We start from the raw sequence: 16,188 nt of genomic DNA, 5'->3' as shown, positions 1-16,188 counted from the left end.
AAAGGGATGTGATATCCACACACCTTTTTTTACTTCTCACACATCCTTCTGATTTTCGGCCGTCAGATCAGATGAATTCAAAAAATCAACAGATAAAAATTAACAAAGGGTGTGTGAGAAGTAAAATGGGGTGTGTGGATAGCACACCCCTAAAGAAATTCTGATGTCCTCCATACCGAAGCAGCCAAGACATTCCGTTAAACAACATTAAGAACCAAGAAAAAATGACTTCAAGTAGAATATAAGATGCACAAGAAATTCTGATGTCCTCCATACCGAAGCAGCCAAGACATTCCGTTAAACAACATTAAAAACCAAGAAAAAATGACTTCAAGTAGAATATAAGATGCACACGTACATCATAATGCTATTGAGTTGGACATTATTCCTTTAAGAATGTTGGTAATTCGTCCTGCTTTCTGTCAAATACATATACTAAAGCCTCGATCTACCTCGGTTCTTTCCGGGAATCTGCAACGCGTCATAATGGCCAAAGCCGTGGTAGAGAACTCTGATCGGGTTGTCCGTGCCGTATTCTTGCCCGTACTCGGCAATGGTTATCAAGCCACCAGCCTTCTCATCGTACATGTATACTGTTATTGGCATCCTACAGTAACCAATGGATTCATCATTCCAATGTCCAACAATAGAAAGCTCCGTAATAATATAGTTTTCAATACTGATGTGCTAAGGTTTTTTTCCGCTGGGTTTTCGTAGCAATGTTTATTGTGGATGAACTATGTTCCTCTGGTAATAAAGGTTTCATACTGATGTGCTTCTGTAACTATACTGGCGAGTGTGAAAACGCAGAGAGAGGACTTACTGGAGAACATGTGAAGCCATGAACAATTCAGGCTCACCTCCCCATACATGTGGCTTTCTTATTTGGGAAACGTAAGTGTCAAAATTTCCTTCAACAAACCTGTCACATTGTACAGACATCAATTACAAGTCCATCATCAAAAACTTCGAACAACTTGGAAAAGTATGTAAATTATGCTGGTGTTGGTTATCCATATGCCTTCACCGCAAAGGCATCATGCACTCGGAACCTGTTTTCACTTTTTGCTTCATATAATGAAGCCTTACCAATAGGGAGAAAAAGAAGGGTGGTTCAAATAGAGAAGAAAGGGAATGAGAAAGATTGGGGAAGGAAGAAGAACAATAGGGAGATCTAGGATTTCAGTAATCCGTTGTCTAAAAGAGTTGCATCTTCGCTTGATTATACAAGTCAACCCAAAATCTACTCGCTCTCCCTAATTACATCAAACTCCCCCAATCAAATCCCTAAAGTTGTGATTTCTCCCTCAGATATTATCCTCCGCACATTTGTATATAGAAATATGACATGCAATTCTTCTAGGATAGTAAAAGATGGATAGCATATATGTCATGCAGAAAGGAAATGCAATAGAGCACACGAGTTGTCAAAACATTAGTTAAGCTCACAATTAGAAAACTCACCATTCGGTTTCTTCCCTCCTTTTGATAAATTCATCCGCAACCTACAAATTTAACATATCAACGCATCAATGACATTAAAATATCCATGGGCAAAAGTAGATAATTCATTATCAAGATTCTTTCATTATTTTCTGGATTTATGGGCTTTGGCTTAGGATGTGCATGGAACGGACTGGAAAAGGTACAAAGACATACTCTAGCTCTCAAGCCATCCGCTAATTCTCTCTGAAGGCTCTCACTGGGAGCTGATTTTCCAGCTCGTAAATGAGCCCCATGAGCAACTGAACGGAATAAGCACCTCCCGTCGCCAGGTATTCCTGTGCCATATAGAGAATACAGTATTCATCTGTCGTAAAAAGACATGAAAACTAAGAAGGATGCCTACTCACCAATGATAGAATAGTCAGTGTAAACCTTTTTCCCATGAGAAAATTTTACATATGACAAATCACTGTCCTCTTCCTTATTGTCCTTGTGAGCTGCTTGAGTATGCGCTGGTTCAGAACAATTACAGACCAACAACCCAAATAATAAGGCAGAAGAGGCGCATCCTTGTGGGCAAGATACACGGCGCACATTACACTTGATTTTGGGAAGCATTCCTTGTCCTGAAACCAAAAGCCTGGTTTTCATACCGTGACAGGCAAATGAAATGTCAAAACATCGCTTATGAGGCCCTCCAGCATTAACTGTTAATGACTGTGAGTTGCCTATTTCCTTGGAGAAGAAAGATTTGAAGCAGCTTGTATAGGATGTTTGGCCAATAATGGATGGACGAGTCTTGGGGTTAGAAAAACGGACAAACTTTGTTCCTGACTTCCCCGTCTGCAGGGCGTAACAACATGAACTTGATGCTCCTCGTGACACCACACTACAGATCTTACTGCCCATCTGCATTAGGGTACAGTCACTCCGGCAGACAGTAGTCTTCGAAGAATGGTTAATGGGAGGACAAACAATTGCGTTCGCATAGCCTAAGGCAAAAGAAGAATGTAATTTACTCGTTAGTATCATTATGTAACGAAATGGAAACCTATCCATCTATAGAAGCACGACTTTGCAATTGAAATCAATCTAGAGAGGGAGATGAGATCGTGAAAGTTAAAAAGTATTAGTAACATTGGAAACACAACATGCAGAACTTCTTGCATAATGGTTTATCCCTGCACGATCAAGTTAACTTCATATGTTATGAAAAGCATAGCGCCAAACTTCTAACACAACATAAATTTTAGTACTGTACTGCACCCATTCCCTTTACTTTAATAGCCAAAGCATAAAAGGTCTGCCTGGTTGATCTTTTTAAGCCTTTTTTATTGTTCCGACAAGAAAATTCTTTTTTATTGGTCGAACGAGAATAAGGATCTTGGCCAGATCAGTAACCCACTTAGCATTTGGTTTTCGTGAAAAGCAGAAGACTGAGCTGAATATTACACTGAATCGGAGATCTGTTGACTAAGTTATCAAACCGATCTTCAAAATCTCATTACGATTCGGTTTGTCAACCCCAAAAACATAAGCAAATGGCAAGTAAGAAGGAATACACAGATCAAAAGGAAGGGACATCAAAGCTATGTAAACCATCACATTACCTTGGTAATCGAGATTTAACTTCATGCCATCTCACATCAACGGAGATCCTCCCTACCAGTTAAACCCGCGTTACAGAAACACATGGCAAAGGATTTTCACACATGAATTAAGTCAGTAAACTATAAAATGTCAACATTCAATGAGACATTCGGATGAAAAATATACAACAGATGATAAATTTAACATTTTTATACCATCATTTAGAAACTACCCTAATTTCAATCATACTAAACAAAACTTTCAATCCGTAGCGGTTCCATTGCTCATCGCAACATTCATACCTCTGCTCTACCAACACAAATATTTTTTTAATATTCAATTACTGAAATAAAATAGAAATCAGGCTTGTAACATCTGAGACCAACCAATCCAACAACAAGCAAGTATTATGAAACTCTTTAACATTTGAAATTAACACACTCAATTCAACAACAACTATAAGATTCTAATTCCAATTCCAATTCCTTAGGTTTAAATTATAAGGATTATAGAAACTGGAAAAAAAAAATTACCTGCTGGGATTGCAAATCAACAAAATAAAGAGGGAAACTATTTAAGAGAAAAGCTTGTATATAAAGGAGAGGAGGTTAATAAGTAAATGGATAATTCCGGAGAATTCCAGAAGGGAGAGAAAGAAGGATCTGGAAGTGGAAGGAAGAAAGGAATACCTGCAAATTGCAATGCATCAATCAAACAAAAGGCATTACTCAATTAACAAGCAATGGATATATGAAGACATGGTAATTCGTAAGCTTGTAGCAATTTTTGTGTCGGACCCGGTGGCTTCTGGTTGCTACTCGTCAGTAGTCACTTCTCAGTTGCGTTTTGCTGTGTTTACGGATGACAGGGTCGACCGGACTTGGGCTTATGGTTTGTCATATGGGCTTTACTTCACATGTTTGATTTCTAATTTTATCTTTCTTCAGCATCAAAAGACAATAATATACGGTTGAGATTTAATTAACTAGGCGTTTTTTTGTGAAAAATGACTAATTAACATTACTCATGTTTTTGTCAAAAGTAAAAGGAAAATTTTATTCGAATACATGATTTGTATCTCTACACCAACTTACTTTCTACACGCAAAGGAGGAAAAAAGACAACATTAGTCATTTCCAATTCCCCCCGAAATGTCAATTCCTATGGGGCATGATGTTGGATTTACAGCAACTTCAAATTCATTTTTAGTAATTAATAATTTTTTTTTATCATTTTGTATTAATAAATGCTTTTATTATTTTTTTGTTCTAAAAATAGTTATTACAATTGTGAAAAGTAGATAATATAATAAATAACAGTTTAAATTTAGGAAGTTTTAACGAAATACTTCCGGTATTGTTCGCTTTAATGAAAAACCATATTTTTACATTAAAAAATCAATCATGATACTATTCACTTGCAACACCTTTTTGTCATTTTCGTTAGAACTCAAAGTTTTCATGCCATTTTCATTAGTTTTCCTTTAAATTTAACATATCATGTAGAGAACAAAATTTAGGAAAAAAAAAATCAAATTGCATATAAGTTTTCAAATTTAAGTTTTATGTTTACAATTTAACATCTTCTTTAAAGATGCTTTTAACATCATTGAAAATAGACTAGTGAAAAAACAAGAGAGATCAATCAAAACACCAACACATTAACGATATTAACAAACAACAAAACACAATTACTAAAGAGAGATCAATCGACTTCAGTTTCAAAATTTGACTTGAATTTAATTTTCAGTTTAATTTCTTGAAGAAAAAAAAATCAAAACACAATTACTAAAGAATTGAACATTAAAATGGTATCTGACTAGCTTTCAAGTTTTTCTATTAAGTGGAAGACATTTTTTTTATCAATCATACCTTTATAATCCTAAAAGAAAAATGTAGATAAAAAATGAGTCAAAGACCACTTTCCTTTGAAAAAAAAAAGAGTTAAATATTATTTATAAAAATCTAACAGAAATTGGAGTGAGACTATTATTTAGAGGAAAGTGTAGAAATTGTCCATTAATTTTAACTCAATTGGAGTAATGTTTCCTTAACTAAAAATACATAACCAGTGGTCCCTTAACTCATCAAAAGGTGATGTTGTGGTCCTTTTCGTCAGCTCAATTTGAACTTTGTCAAAATGAGTTACAACGTCATGTAGAGATTGAATCAAGGGGCAAATTTGGAAAACCAAATGCGAAGAATTGTAGCAATGGTCCCTCAACTTTAACCCAATTGAAGAAATGATTCCTTAACTTTAACACAATTTGAGTAAATGGTCCCCAACTTTAAACCAACTGTAGCAATGGTTCTTCCGACATGATTCATTTTGACGGAATTCTACGGAGTTGATGAAAAAGACCATAACCACACGTTTTTATGAGTTAAAGGATATTGGTCATGAATTTTTAGATAAGGGACCATTACTTCAATTGGGTTAAAGTTTGGAGACTACTGCTACAATTTTATCTATTATTTAAGAGGTATTTGTTGATTTGACTCCTGAACTTGTATGCAACTGCCAATTTCCCATGAACTTTCATTTTAACCCGATTACCCCCTTGAACTTTTATAAATAACCAATTTCCCCCTAGCGTTAGATTTTAAAAAACTTTCATTTAATTTTTCATCCATCCAATTTTTCATCATTTTTGCCTTCATACAGTTGTCATGTGTTGTTTCCGTAATCAAAATGGATGGAAAATTAGATGAAAATTTTTAAAATCTAACACCAGGGGCAAAATTAACTATTTATAAAAGTTCAAGAGGGTAATCGGCTAAAATTATAGTTTATGAGAGAAATTGACTAATTATAAAAGTTCAATGGGGTAATCAACTAAAATTAAAGTTTAGGAAGAAAATTGACAACTCCAAACAAGTTCAGAGGGTAAATAATATTTCATTATTTAATGTCCAAAAGTCTTCATCCACCACATTTATACATCAAAGTTCAAATGTAGCAGAATTAGCATTGAATTAATGAAATGAGAGCATTTTTCTCTATATTAAATTCTAAAGGGTATTAAAGGCAAAAAATAATACAAGTTAATGAAGGGTGTTCTTGTATTTTATCGTGCTTCTTCAAGGATACTTAGGCCCTTTTGCTAATTTACATAAGTATTATTGGAGTAGTAGATCTGGTCCTGAACTTCCATGTTTATGACTTCGTTTCTCAGGAAACTCATGCAGCAGAAGATCTTAAATTTGAGACTTTCTCCCAAAATATTCTCTTAACGAAGGTGGTGGCAAACATTTTCAAATCTCACCTTTTTTTAGAATTTTTGAGAATTCACTCAAAATTTTATATAAAATTCATAGAAATCAATTAAACTCCATCAAATCCATAAATTTATAACAACTAAAATTCATGAATTTATAAATCAGTTAAATTCCTTTTTTTTAATTTTAAATTCCTAAAATTCATGTATTCAAATCATTTCCACTTATTTTTCTATTTTAAGAGTACTATTTGCATCTGAATCTGGTTAACTTAATAAATATGTTTTCATTAAAAGCAATCTAGGACCAAACAAATGACTTAAGGGGCTCTGGACTCCCTTCATTCAAGACGATGAACTAAAAGTCCTTATTTACAAGGCAAGAAAAAAAACTTAATTTGGACTTAACCCATCCACGACAATCTTTTGATAACAAAGAAGTTTGAGTAACTTGGGCCGCAAGTAATCAACTTAAAATACATTTGTTCTACATCTACTATACTGAGATAGCAATGGCACGCCTAGCAATTAGTTAGTTTTGATTGCGAGTCTCAAGGCCTACACCTAAGGCTCCACAAATGCACCTTTCAGAACTAACTTTGTTCTCTTCTTGTAGTACATCAACAAGTAAGAGCCCGACTACATACCCAAAGTGCCGATCCCTTAGGGAGCTGTGTTGAGGACCAAGGATCCTTCTCCAGATAAATCTTTGCCCAAACAGAAGGATTAACAATTTTTGAGCTTAGGTACAAAATATTCTTCTTGGCTGGAGAATTCACCCAGCTGAGTAAGTGAACGCCAAATCCTGCAAAAACTATCCTCTGTGCTCAAAATTTCCAACTTCGTCAAAGCTTGCACAACGTAGACTTATTACCATGTTCTGCCATCCTCTTAGCCCAGTTGACAGCATCCTCAAGATTTACTGCTCTGATGCAGGGAATGCTAAGACCGTTATCAGACCTCATCTTCTGAATTAGCATTCCGGAAGACCAAACTTGGAGACATTTATGAACAGGTAGCATTAGTCAGGCAGAGAATTAGAATTAGTTGGTAAAAAATAATAATCAGAGATGCAGGTAAATTATATTTCATATACCGTGATGTCCAACCCTACCACACAAACTCGAAGTAAAACTATTACAAAACTGCAACGACATGTACATTTACTCATAAATGACAAGTACATTTACTCTCTTGATTCCAACATAACTTTGCAGGGATGCTGCAGCTTCTATAGACAGCTGACAGGGACTTGTGCCAATCGAAAGCAATGCAAGCTGGAAGAAATGTGAAGGCAAGTTTATCCAAAATTTTGATGATTATTCATCCATTTTTTGGAGTTGGAGGATTGGTGGAACACATTTTGGTTGTTATATTGTGAATTTCAGAAATGATAGCATTTTTCTCACTGTCCATTTTTCATTTGGGCTTTAGATTTAAGTCTTTCGGTTCAGATTTCTGACAAAACACCAAAATAGTCACACACAAAAAGGAATTCATGACAAAATCTCAAGAATACTCCACAACTAAACTAAACGAGGCTGCTTATTTCCCCACATGAGATTCGTTCCAATGCATCTACTTGAATGAATCAATTAAGAACGGATTACAGAAACACTAATAGAATTATTGGGTATATTGCGGTTTTACCCCTTGAATTATTACCTCAATTAAAATTGACACCCTAAACTATTTGAAACCAGCCAGCCAATTAACCTTTTACTATTAGATTAAGTTCACTATTTCGTAGTACTAAGTGACAATTTGGTGTTAAGATGCATAGTTATTCTTTATCAATATTATCGGTATAAAGTGTATTTAAGTGAAAGACATTTTCGATCAATCGTGCATTATTTATAAGAGTAAATTGTAGTAATGGTCCCTCAACTAAAAATTCATCACCATTGGTCCCTCAACTCATCAAAATGTGCAGTTATGATCTCTCAACTAAAAATCCATTACCATTGGTCTCTCAACTTTAATCCAACTGGAGAAATGGTCCCTCAACTTTAACCTAATTGGAGCAATAGTTCCTCAATTTTAACCCAATTATAGCAATAAGCCTTCCGACATAACTCATTTTGACAAAATTTTGACAAAGTTGACGAAAATGACCATAACTATACGTTTGGATGAGTAGAAGGACCCCAATTGTAGCAATGGTCATTCCAATATAACTTATTTTGACAAAATTCTGATGAAGTTGACGAAAAAGACCATATCTCTAAAAATTAACAGAGATTTGAAACCTACAAAAATAATTCTTACCTTCATGTATTATGTAATGTCCAAAATCTCCCTCCGTTACCTTTTTGCCTCCATAAAGTTTTGTTTTTAGGAAATTAATTACCTCCATAAAGTTGAAAGCCCTACCAAATTAGCAAGGAATTGTTTACCCAAAAAAAAAAATTAGCAAGGAATTTTAGCAGTAGAGCACTACAAGTAGTCCGGTAAATTTGGCAAGCAAGCATGGCTTGGGAATTGATGTATTGGCTGATCTGCTTCTGCGTCGACCTTGCCCTCTTCGCCTCCAGCCTTTACCAGGTACTTGTTTCTTCTTCTCTTTTCTTTCTTAGAATGCCACCACCTTTAAACCCAAGAATCGCTGCTTCTCCTTTTTCCCCTAATTTTTATTTTCTTTGTCGTTTTGGGTTTGTTTTGTTAATGTGGGAGCCAATAGCTTTCTCAGATCGCTCAAGTATTTGTATTTGTGCTGAATTTTCATGGGAAAGTGGAAAATTTTTGTGGGTTTTTGAAATTTCCCTCTTAATTTCCTGTGGCTTGTGGTTTTCAATGGAGCATATCAACTATTAGCATGAATAAATATGAGAGAAATCAGTACAAATTTTATCGTAAATCCAAAAATTCGCCTTTCTTGTTTGTGGGTTACAGAATTTTCATAGCATAGTTGCATGTACTGGGCAGCATTTATGAAATTCATATTTTGTGCTCCTAGAGTGAAACGACTCTAATGTTTTTTCACTGCTATGTATTTTGTAGTATGTGATGTTAACAGACTTGGAGGCTGACTATATCAACCCGTACGAACTATCATATCGCATCAATCAATTGGTTGTCCCTGAGTTCATATTGCACATTGTGTTCTGTGCTTTTTTCCTCTTGGCTCGGCGTTGGTTCATGTTCCTCATTACAGTCCCTCTTACTAGCTATATTGTGATGTTGTGAGTATTACTCGTCATTTGAATATGCAATGGGTTGCTAAAATTATATGATGCTATTATCTCAACAAAATGCTTGTGTTACAATTTGTGTTTTAACTTGTATGGATGCATGTCGAAATCATAATAGACTCGTTTACCTTTTAAAATAGGAATGGGATTCTTCCATTTTAAAACTGTGCCAAATTGTTTCACTAGACTTGATAATCGCCCGTTGCGTTATTTTTCATTTGAGAGTGCAGTTGAACCGCATTTCACCTTTTTCTTTTGGTTTATAGTACATATTAAATGTCTGTCCATATGCATATCTATATGCATGGTGTCTGTGTTCGTGGGGAGGGGGCAAAACTTGCATTCCAACTTCATAACCACCATTTTCCTATGATTCAGGTTTGTAAAACAGCAGCATCTTATTGATGTTACTGAAGTGTTCAGGGTTCTTAATACTGAGAAGAAGTGCAGGCTTGTCAAACTTGGTTTCTACTTTTGCCTTCTCGCTGTAATCATCATCAGGTTTGTTCTTTACAGTATACATATACTATCTTTTCCGGGGAAAAAGTTTTTGTGCTTTATGATTTAATTCATTATCTCTAATTAAGTGTTTCATTGCTGTTTGGGTAAAGAATTGCCATCTCTGGAATATTTATTCCGAGGGCCGGATCTGAAGAGTTAGACATTCGTGCCTCTTTTCTAGAATTCTAGAACTGACACTTCGTAATCTACTTTCAATGTATATACCTTTCACTGCTTTGAGTTCGTTTAGCATCTGATGACATGAAGGATAAATGGATTCCTTTGTTGTAGTACATGATATTGATGGGCGTATCAGGATTAAGGATTAACAGATTCCTCATTAGTTTTCTCAATGGAATTCTTTTATATTTTTCTTTTATCATGATATCGATTACTTTAAGAAGTTGCTGTATGTATAAGGGATGATATGTTTATTTTCTGATGATCCCACTGTAATTGTTTCTGATTTCATTATCTTTTATTTGAATGCATTGACTCTATCTGTCACTTAATTATCTCTCTCAAACAAAGTAGGGATTAAGTTTGTGAAATATTAGTAAATGTGTCTAATACAGCATGCAGGATTCTTTATCATCGATCAAATTATAAATAACCACCTGTTTGCAATAGGTACCCAGTACCCTGAAGAGCCTGGATAAGATCTATTAAAATCCTAATTTACATTCGATAAAGGAAAATCTCTGCTTATTAATAAAAATTGTATATGGATTTGTTGTGCAAGTTCACCGATAACTTGATGATCGATAGGGGCATCACCCTACAGCTCTTTTCTGAAAAGCACTGGAGTTTTCTTTGTCCACTCGTAACTGCCATCCCAAAATTTGTTTCCCTTGAGGAATTGTTTACCCCTTAAAAAATGTGCTACTGTTTTATATGAACCATAAGCACCAAAATGTACTCAAAGTCAGCGTCTTATAATTGATTTCATTAAGCCTTGTACTTTTTTCTTTCACCATCAGTTTATCTGGAGGCAGTTTTGATTGTCGTTAGTTGCTTCTTTTGCCTCCCTCAGTAACTTATCAAATGCTGATAATAAATCCTAATTTGCAGGCTTACATTAGCTGCTTTCAACTCTTTGACTAGTGAAGAACATGCTGTGATATTTTGATTACTCACTGCTTGACAGTATGATAGCAGATAGCCACTCATTGTAAGTTTGTTTTCTATCTGTACGACTAAAAGATGAATCATAGCTCAGGGGATATAGAAATTTAGAGGCTCAATGGGTAGAATGAATGATTCAGTGGACAACCGTACCCTTTTGTTGTTTTGATATCAGATGTATTCCCGTTGACTGATAAGCACGGGGAATCCTTGTAGATTGTACCTTTGTATCCGGAGGATTAATGGTATAGTTGTTAGTTTGTCTTGGAAGTGAGTTAATCGTGTCCGTGGTATGTCATCTTATGTTTTAAGGTCCTGTTATGTTGTTAGCTTCTCTCTAAAGGCAGCAAGAATATCTTTGTTGTTCACTGTATGCAGAATGCTTGATTCGAGGGTCTAGTCACAGAAGAATAATCTTTTATTGTCAGTCTGTCTGTCTAAAACCTTACATCGCACATAACAAATTTCGCAAGTGAAAAAAGTGACAGCTGAACCTGCCTTCTGACAATCGTAGTTCATAGTTTACCATAGTCGTGCCAATTCATTCACCACTGCTATCCTTGCTGCCTTATTACTGAATGTTTCAACTTTCATTTCTTGGTCCATTTCCAGCAAAATGTTGAAATTTGTATCCATTGCAAATGCATTCTTTTCTTCTTTTGTGCATAACCTCTTCACAACTCGTGGCCCTGTTATACGATACTAATCACCGGTTGGTGGTGGTATTAAACCATATGTTTATCTATGCCATTACTTTATATAACCGGTTGCACTTAAGATTTTCTCTTGTAATTAAGAGAAAACTGGGTGCTTGTAATTCCTGGTTGTGGGCAGAAAATATAGCCCCAAAGACTTATATGTGTGTTTGGGCTTTGTGGGGGTTCATGTAGGCTTTAGTTTTTGTATATATGTTAGGGCTTTTTGAGATGGCTAGATATTTCCAACAAGTTAGGGTTAGAGTTTAGGGTTTAGAGTCCGGATGAGCCTAAACTGACGGATTTATGTGGGAGAGTGATTTCTGCACTCATCTTTCACCTCTTGCACTCCCATCTTTTTTTCTCTAGCCATTAGATTGAATAAACAAAAGGCGAAGATGGCAAAATTGAAGGAGAAGTGCTAGAAATCAAAAGAGAGTGCGAAAATCACTTTCTCTTGTAGCACTGAGTTCTGAAATCGACAAATGGCATCAAAATGGGCCCCATATTTTCCTCATCGCCCAAGTGTCCAAACCTCATGAGGTTGCCAGACCAGACATACTGTAGGCAGCTTAACAACAGCTTGCCTTTCTTCGTACAGTCAGTAGAACGCTAATAATGTTTGATTAGGCCCACCTCAAACATCATCAAGCATAGTGGGCCCACATTGTCAGTGGGTCCTATCCCTGATGGGAAAATTTTTAACCGCAGATTTAGATGACCCTACTCCCCTTGGTCCGTGACTTGTAGCATGTTGGGTCCTTTTCAGGCCCTGGGGCTCGACTAGGGTTGTTTTCCAGTTTTTGGACCGGGCCACCATCATTAAGGCCTATGAAGGATGGTCACTGTCAAGTGGGCCTATCAGTTGGACAATATCTGACCGTCCGATGTACCAGCCCCTCTCTGTTGATGATAATTTTTACTCAAATGACCTGTTTGGGTAACTGAAAGAAAAGTCTGTGGAGCCTTTGTCTTCTGCTGTCTTTTGCTGTTTGGGAGAGTAATTTTAACAAGTTGTTTTGCCTGCATCTTCTTCTTCCATGTCGCATGCTTCCCTCTCTGACTTCTGACATAAAATGAACTCACTCTTAGATTCACAAGATGCACTCGAAGATTTGTTTGGTTCGTTGTTTTTTCTTGATCCCACAATTTCAAGGTAAAGGAATGACAAATAGTTCTAGAGTTTTGTCGGACATGGGAAGAACTTCTGCTCGTAAGCATTTTGGCTGAAAGCAGTTTCATTAGAAGCATGTCGAAGTTGAAAGTGCTTTGTAAAGAAGCACATTCTCCAAATAGCATTAGAATGAGGTTTTATAACTTAGAGTCACTCTTAGCTTATTATGTTAAACGCTCTCAAAATTGCTCTCGGAGTTGCTATATAGAGTGTATTAGTAGTAGTAGTAGTAGTACATGCTTTATTGATGTTGCAATTGCAGTATTAGAATTATAATTAATTTGGCATGAAACGACCTCCTATCCACAACATCTAGGGTTACATTATCCAAACATTAATACTCATATCCTGGCTGTTGCTTTGTTATCACATTCGGTATGGCCCTTTTGATTGTTATGCAGCATTTGCATTGTACCTCTCATTGTTCTCCTCTTTGAAAATTTCTTTAAATCTTGCATTTATGTTAAATTCCTAATTGTAAAATTAGTATTACAACAATTAGCAACGAAAAATGATAACCACACACGATTTTTCCCTTTGCATGCCGATGTTAATTTTTGTTCATCGTTTCCGGTTGATTTATTCAATCTGACGGCCATACACTAAAAGGAGTGTGTACGAGGAGAAAAGTTGTGTGGTTATCATTTCCCTTCCTAAAATTCACGGTTATGATTCACCTTGTTTTGTGTTTGCTTGTGATGGAGACATTTTTACAAATGCTCCTAGCTAGACAAAGCCTTTTGGATTGGTTTATGAGTTATTTCTTTCAACAACTTGGTGGAAAATGAGCTCTCAGTTGGCCCTCAACTTGTGGTGGCCCCACTTGAATTAGACACTTGGTACGTTTCTGTGGCAGACGGGGCGACCCTCGATGCGTTGCAACTGGATAGTAGGTTTAAGCTAGTTTTATGTTGATTAACATATTACGTTGTTAGATTATTTATTTAAATCACTAACAAGTGGTTTTTCATGTGCTTACCGTTTGAAATGTTAATGACCTTGACTAAAGCACATTGCGTCACGTAATAGCATTGTTTGACTCATTTCTTGTTACCTGTAAGTCATAGCCTTTTCTGTTAGGTACCCAACTCACTATCCACAACTAGCACAAAGCTTTAGTTTTTCCCTTGGAAATGTGCATGAGGGTGGTTTCTTCCGGATTGGATCTTATCCGGATTCAAATTGTGGGGATCCTAGGGATATGCAGATCTTAGTCATTCATTGTGCATTATGCGATCATAAATTATTTGATTTTTTTTTATTTAAAATTAAACTTAAATAGTACTTAACGATAACTGATCGCATGATATACGATGAAAGACTAGAATGTGGAGTTCCCTAAAATTTTCACAAAGTAAATCCAATGAAGAGAAAATCTTCTTCCGTATCTTCCTCTCAAGTCTAAGTCAGAAAATGCATAATATATAGAAATAAATATTGTTTTGAAAATGCGCATTCTATGGGCCATCTTCTCGTGGACTGCACGCAGACACACTGAGACTGAGGTGGACATTCCCATCTTTCATTTCATATGCAATGTGGCTGCTTTCAATATCTTTTGTGGTCCAAACCCCAAAATTCCTATGCAAACCTTTTGGCAATTTGGTCAACTTCTACAAATTTGGATTCTCTCTCAATTTTAGTGTCTGAAATCTAAGGATCAAGAAATTCAAACCCTTGATTTGTGAATGAGAAATCAGAATCATTGGTTTGTTTGAGGTGGGCAAGCAAAATGAGTTAACGCGAACTTTCAGATTTAATTTGAGTGGGCTGAATTGACGAATCATTGGACTACTAACGATGAGATCTAAAGAGAATTTTTTCCAACGTTTACACTGTATCTGCAAATCAATGTCAACAATCTAATCTTTATTCCAAATAATCCAAATTGTCTCGTATTTCTATTTTCTTTTTAAATAATCTTTATTCCAAACTAGTGTATGCCCACACACATTTTATACTTTGGTTGTTAAAATTGAAGGACAAAGGAAGAAAGTGAAAGAGAACGTAAGAGTGAGGAGACCATGATAAAACAAAGACCCCAAAGCAACTTTCGTAGCCAAAGGATCTCACAAACACCATGTGCCATACCCCTATACTTGGCCTCGACATAAGACCATGATAACACTTTCTGTTTCTTGCTTCACCAAGTAATTAAATTACCTCCAACGAATGTAAAATGCCCAGACGTAGACCATCTGTCAGTCACATCACCTGCCCAATCAGTATCAGTAAATCCCTCAATCCTCATATGCCCATGGTGCTTATACAAAATTCCTTTTCCCGGGGCAGACTTTAAATACGCCAAAATTCTCATCTCTGCCGCCATATGATCCACACTCGGTGAGTGCATAAACTGACTAACCACACTCACTGCATAAGCAATATTCGGACAAGTGTGAGACAAATAAATTAGTCTCCCTACCAGTCTCTAATATCGACCTTTGTCAACTGGTTTCTGATCGAGATAAATTCCCAAATAATGCTTCTCTATAATAGGAGTATCCACATGTTTTACATCCAAGCATGCATGTCTCCTTTAATAAATCTAGAACATATTTTCGTTCAGACAAGAATATACCTTTAGACAAACGAGCTACTTCTACTCCAAGGAAATATTTTAAATCTCCCAAACTCTTCATCTCAAATTCGGCGGCAAGGCTCTGTTTTAGTTTCACCATCTCTTATGAATCGTCACTTGTTATTATCATGTCATCCACATAAATAATTAACGCTGTCACCTTACCACTTCTCCGTTTTACAAACAACGTATGGTCAAAGTGACTTTGGTAATATCCAATCCTCCTCATAACTTGAGTAAATCTACCAAACCACGCACGTGGTGATTGCTTCAACCCATAAAGTGACTTGCAACCTACATACTCCAGTTTTCCCTCCGGCATTATACCCCATAGGAAAATCCATATATGCTTATTCTTCCAAATGCCCATGAAGAAAAACATTTTTTTACATCAAACTGTTTCAGTGACCAATTTAAATTTGTAGCTAAAGAAATAAGAACACGTACCGTATTCATCTTGGCTACTGGTTAAAAAGGTTCCTGGTAATCAACACTATACGTTTGAGTATAACCTTTTGCTACTAACCTTGCTTTGTACCTGTCTATTGATCCATCGACCTTGTACTTAATTGTAAAGGCCCATCTACACCTAACTAGTTTTTTTCCCTTTGGCAGTTCCATTACCTCCCACGTATCATTTTTATGTAGTGCCATAATTTCTTCATCCA

The 16,188-nt window shown here is 36.0% G+C and overlaps 2 protein-coding genes across 4 annotated transcripts; one reads left to right on the top strand and one right to left on the bottom strand.

Annotated features, from left to right (window-relative positions):
- Positions 1-307: 307 nt before the first annotated feature.
- Positions 308-3,958, bottom strand: LOC137712859 (OVARIAN TUMOR DOMAIN-containing deubiquitinating enzyme 4). Of its 2 annotated transcripts, none has more exons than XM_068452033.2 (7): positions 3,726-3,958; positions 3,057-3,108; positions 1,854-2,438; positions 1,660-1,781; positions 1,465-1,505; positions 824-922; positions 308-607 (listed from the first exon to the last, which is right to left on the bottom strand). In XM_068452033.2, the coding sequence occupies exons 2-7, from the start codon at positions 3,079-3,081 to the stop codon at positions 436-438; spliced, it is 1,044 nt and encodes a 347-aa protein (XP_068308134.2). In that variant the 5' UTR covers positions 3,082-3,108; positions 3,726-3,958; the 3' UTR covers positions 308-435. The 2 variants fall into 2 exon arrangements, with proteins under 2 accessions (XP_068308134.2, XP_068308135.2); XM_068452034.2 differs by having other exon boundaries at positions 3,570-3,866.
- A 4,654-nt stretch (positions 3,959-8,612) lies between these two features.
- LOC137713845 (protein cornichon homolog 1) lies at positions 8,613-11,344 on the top strand. 2 transcript variants are annotated; one of them, XM_088683807.1, is made up of 4 exons: positions 8,613-8,797; positions 9,254-9,435; positions 9,823-9,945; positions 10,056-10,411. In XM_088683807.1, exons 1-4 carry the CDS (start codon positions 8,723-8,725, stop codon positions 10,132-10,134), a joined length of 459 nt encoding a protein of 152 aa, XP_088539933.1. In that variant the 5' UTR covers positions 8,613-8,722; the 3' UTR covers positions 10,135-10,411. The 2 variants fall into 2 exon arrangements, with proteins under 2 accessions (XP_088539933.1, XP_068309301.2); XM_068453200.2 differs by lacking the exon at positions 10,056-10,411 and adding an exon at positions 11,017-11,344 and having other exon boundaries at positions 8,618-8,797.
- The last annotated feature ends 4,844 nt before the right edge of the window (positions 11,345-16,188 follow it).

The sequence above is a fragment of the Pyrus communis genome, chromosome 14 (assembly GCF_041283825.1).
Source record: "Pyrus communis isolate YQ-2024b chromosome 14, ASM4128382v1, whole genome shotgun sequence".
NCBI classification, from domain to species: Eukaryota; Viridiplantae; Streptophyta; class Magnoliopsida; order Rosales; family Rosaceae; genus Pyrus; species Pyrus communis.
Note: the sequence above shows the minus strand (reverse complement) of the source record. Positions and strands in the feature narration are given on the sequence as shown.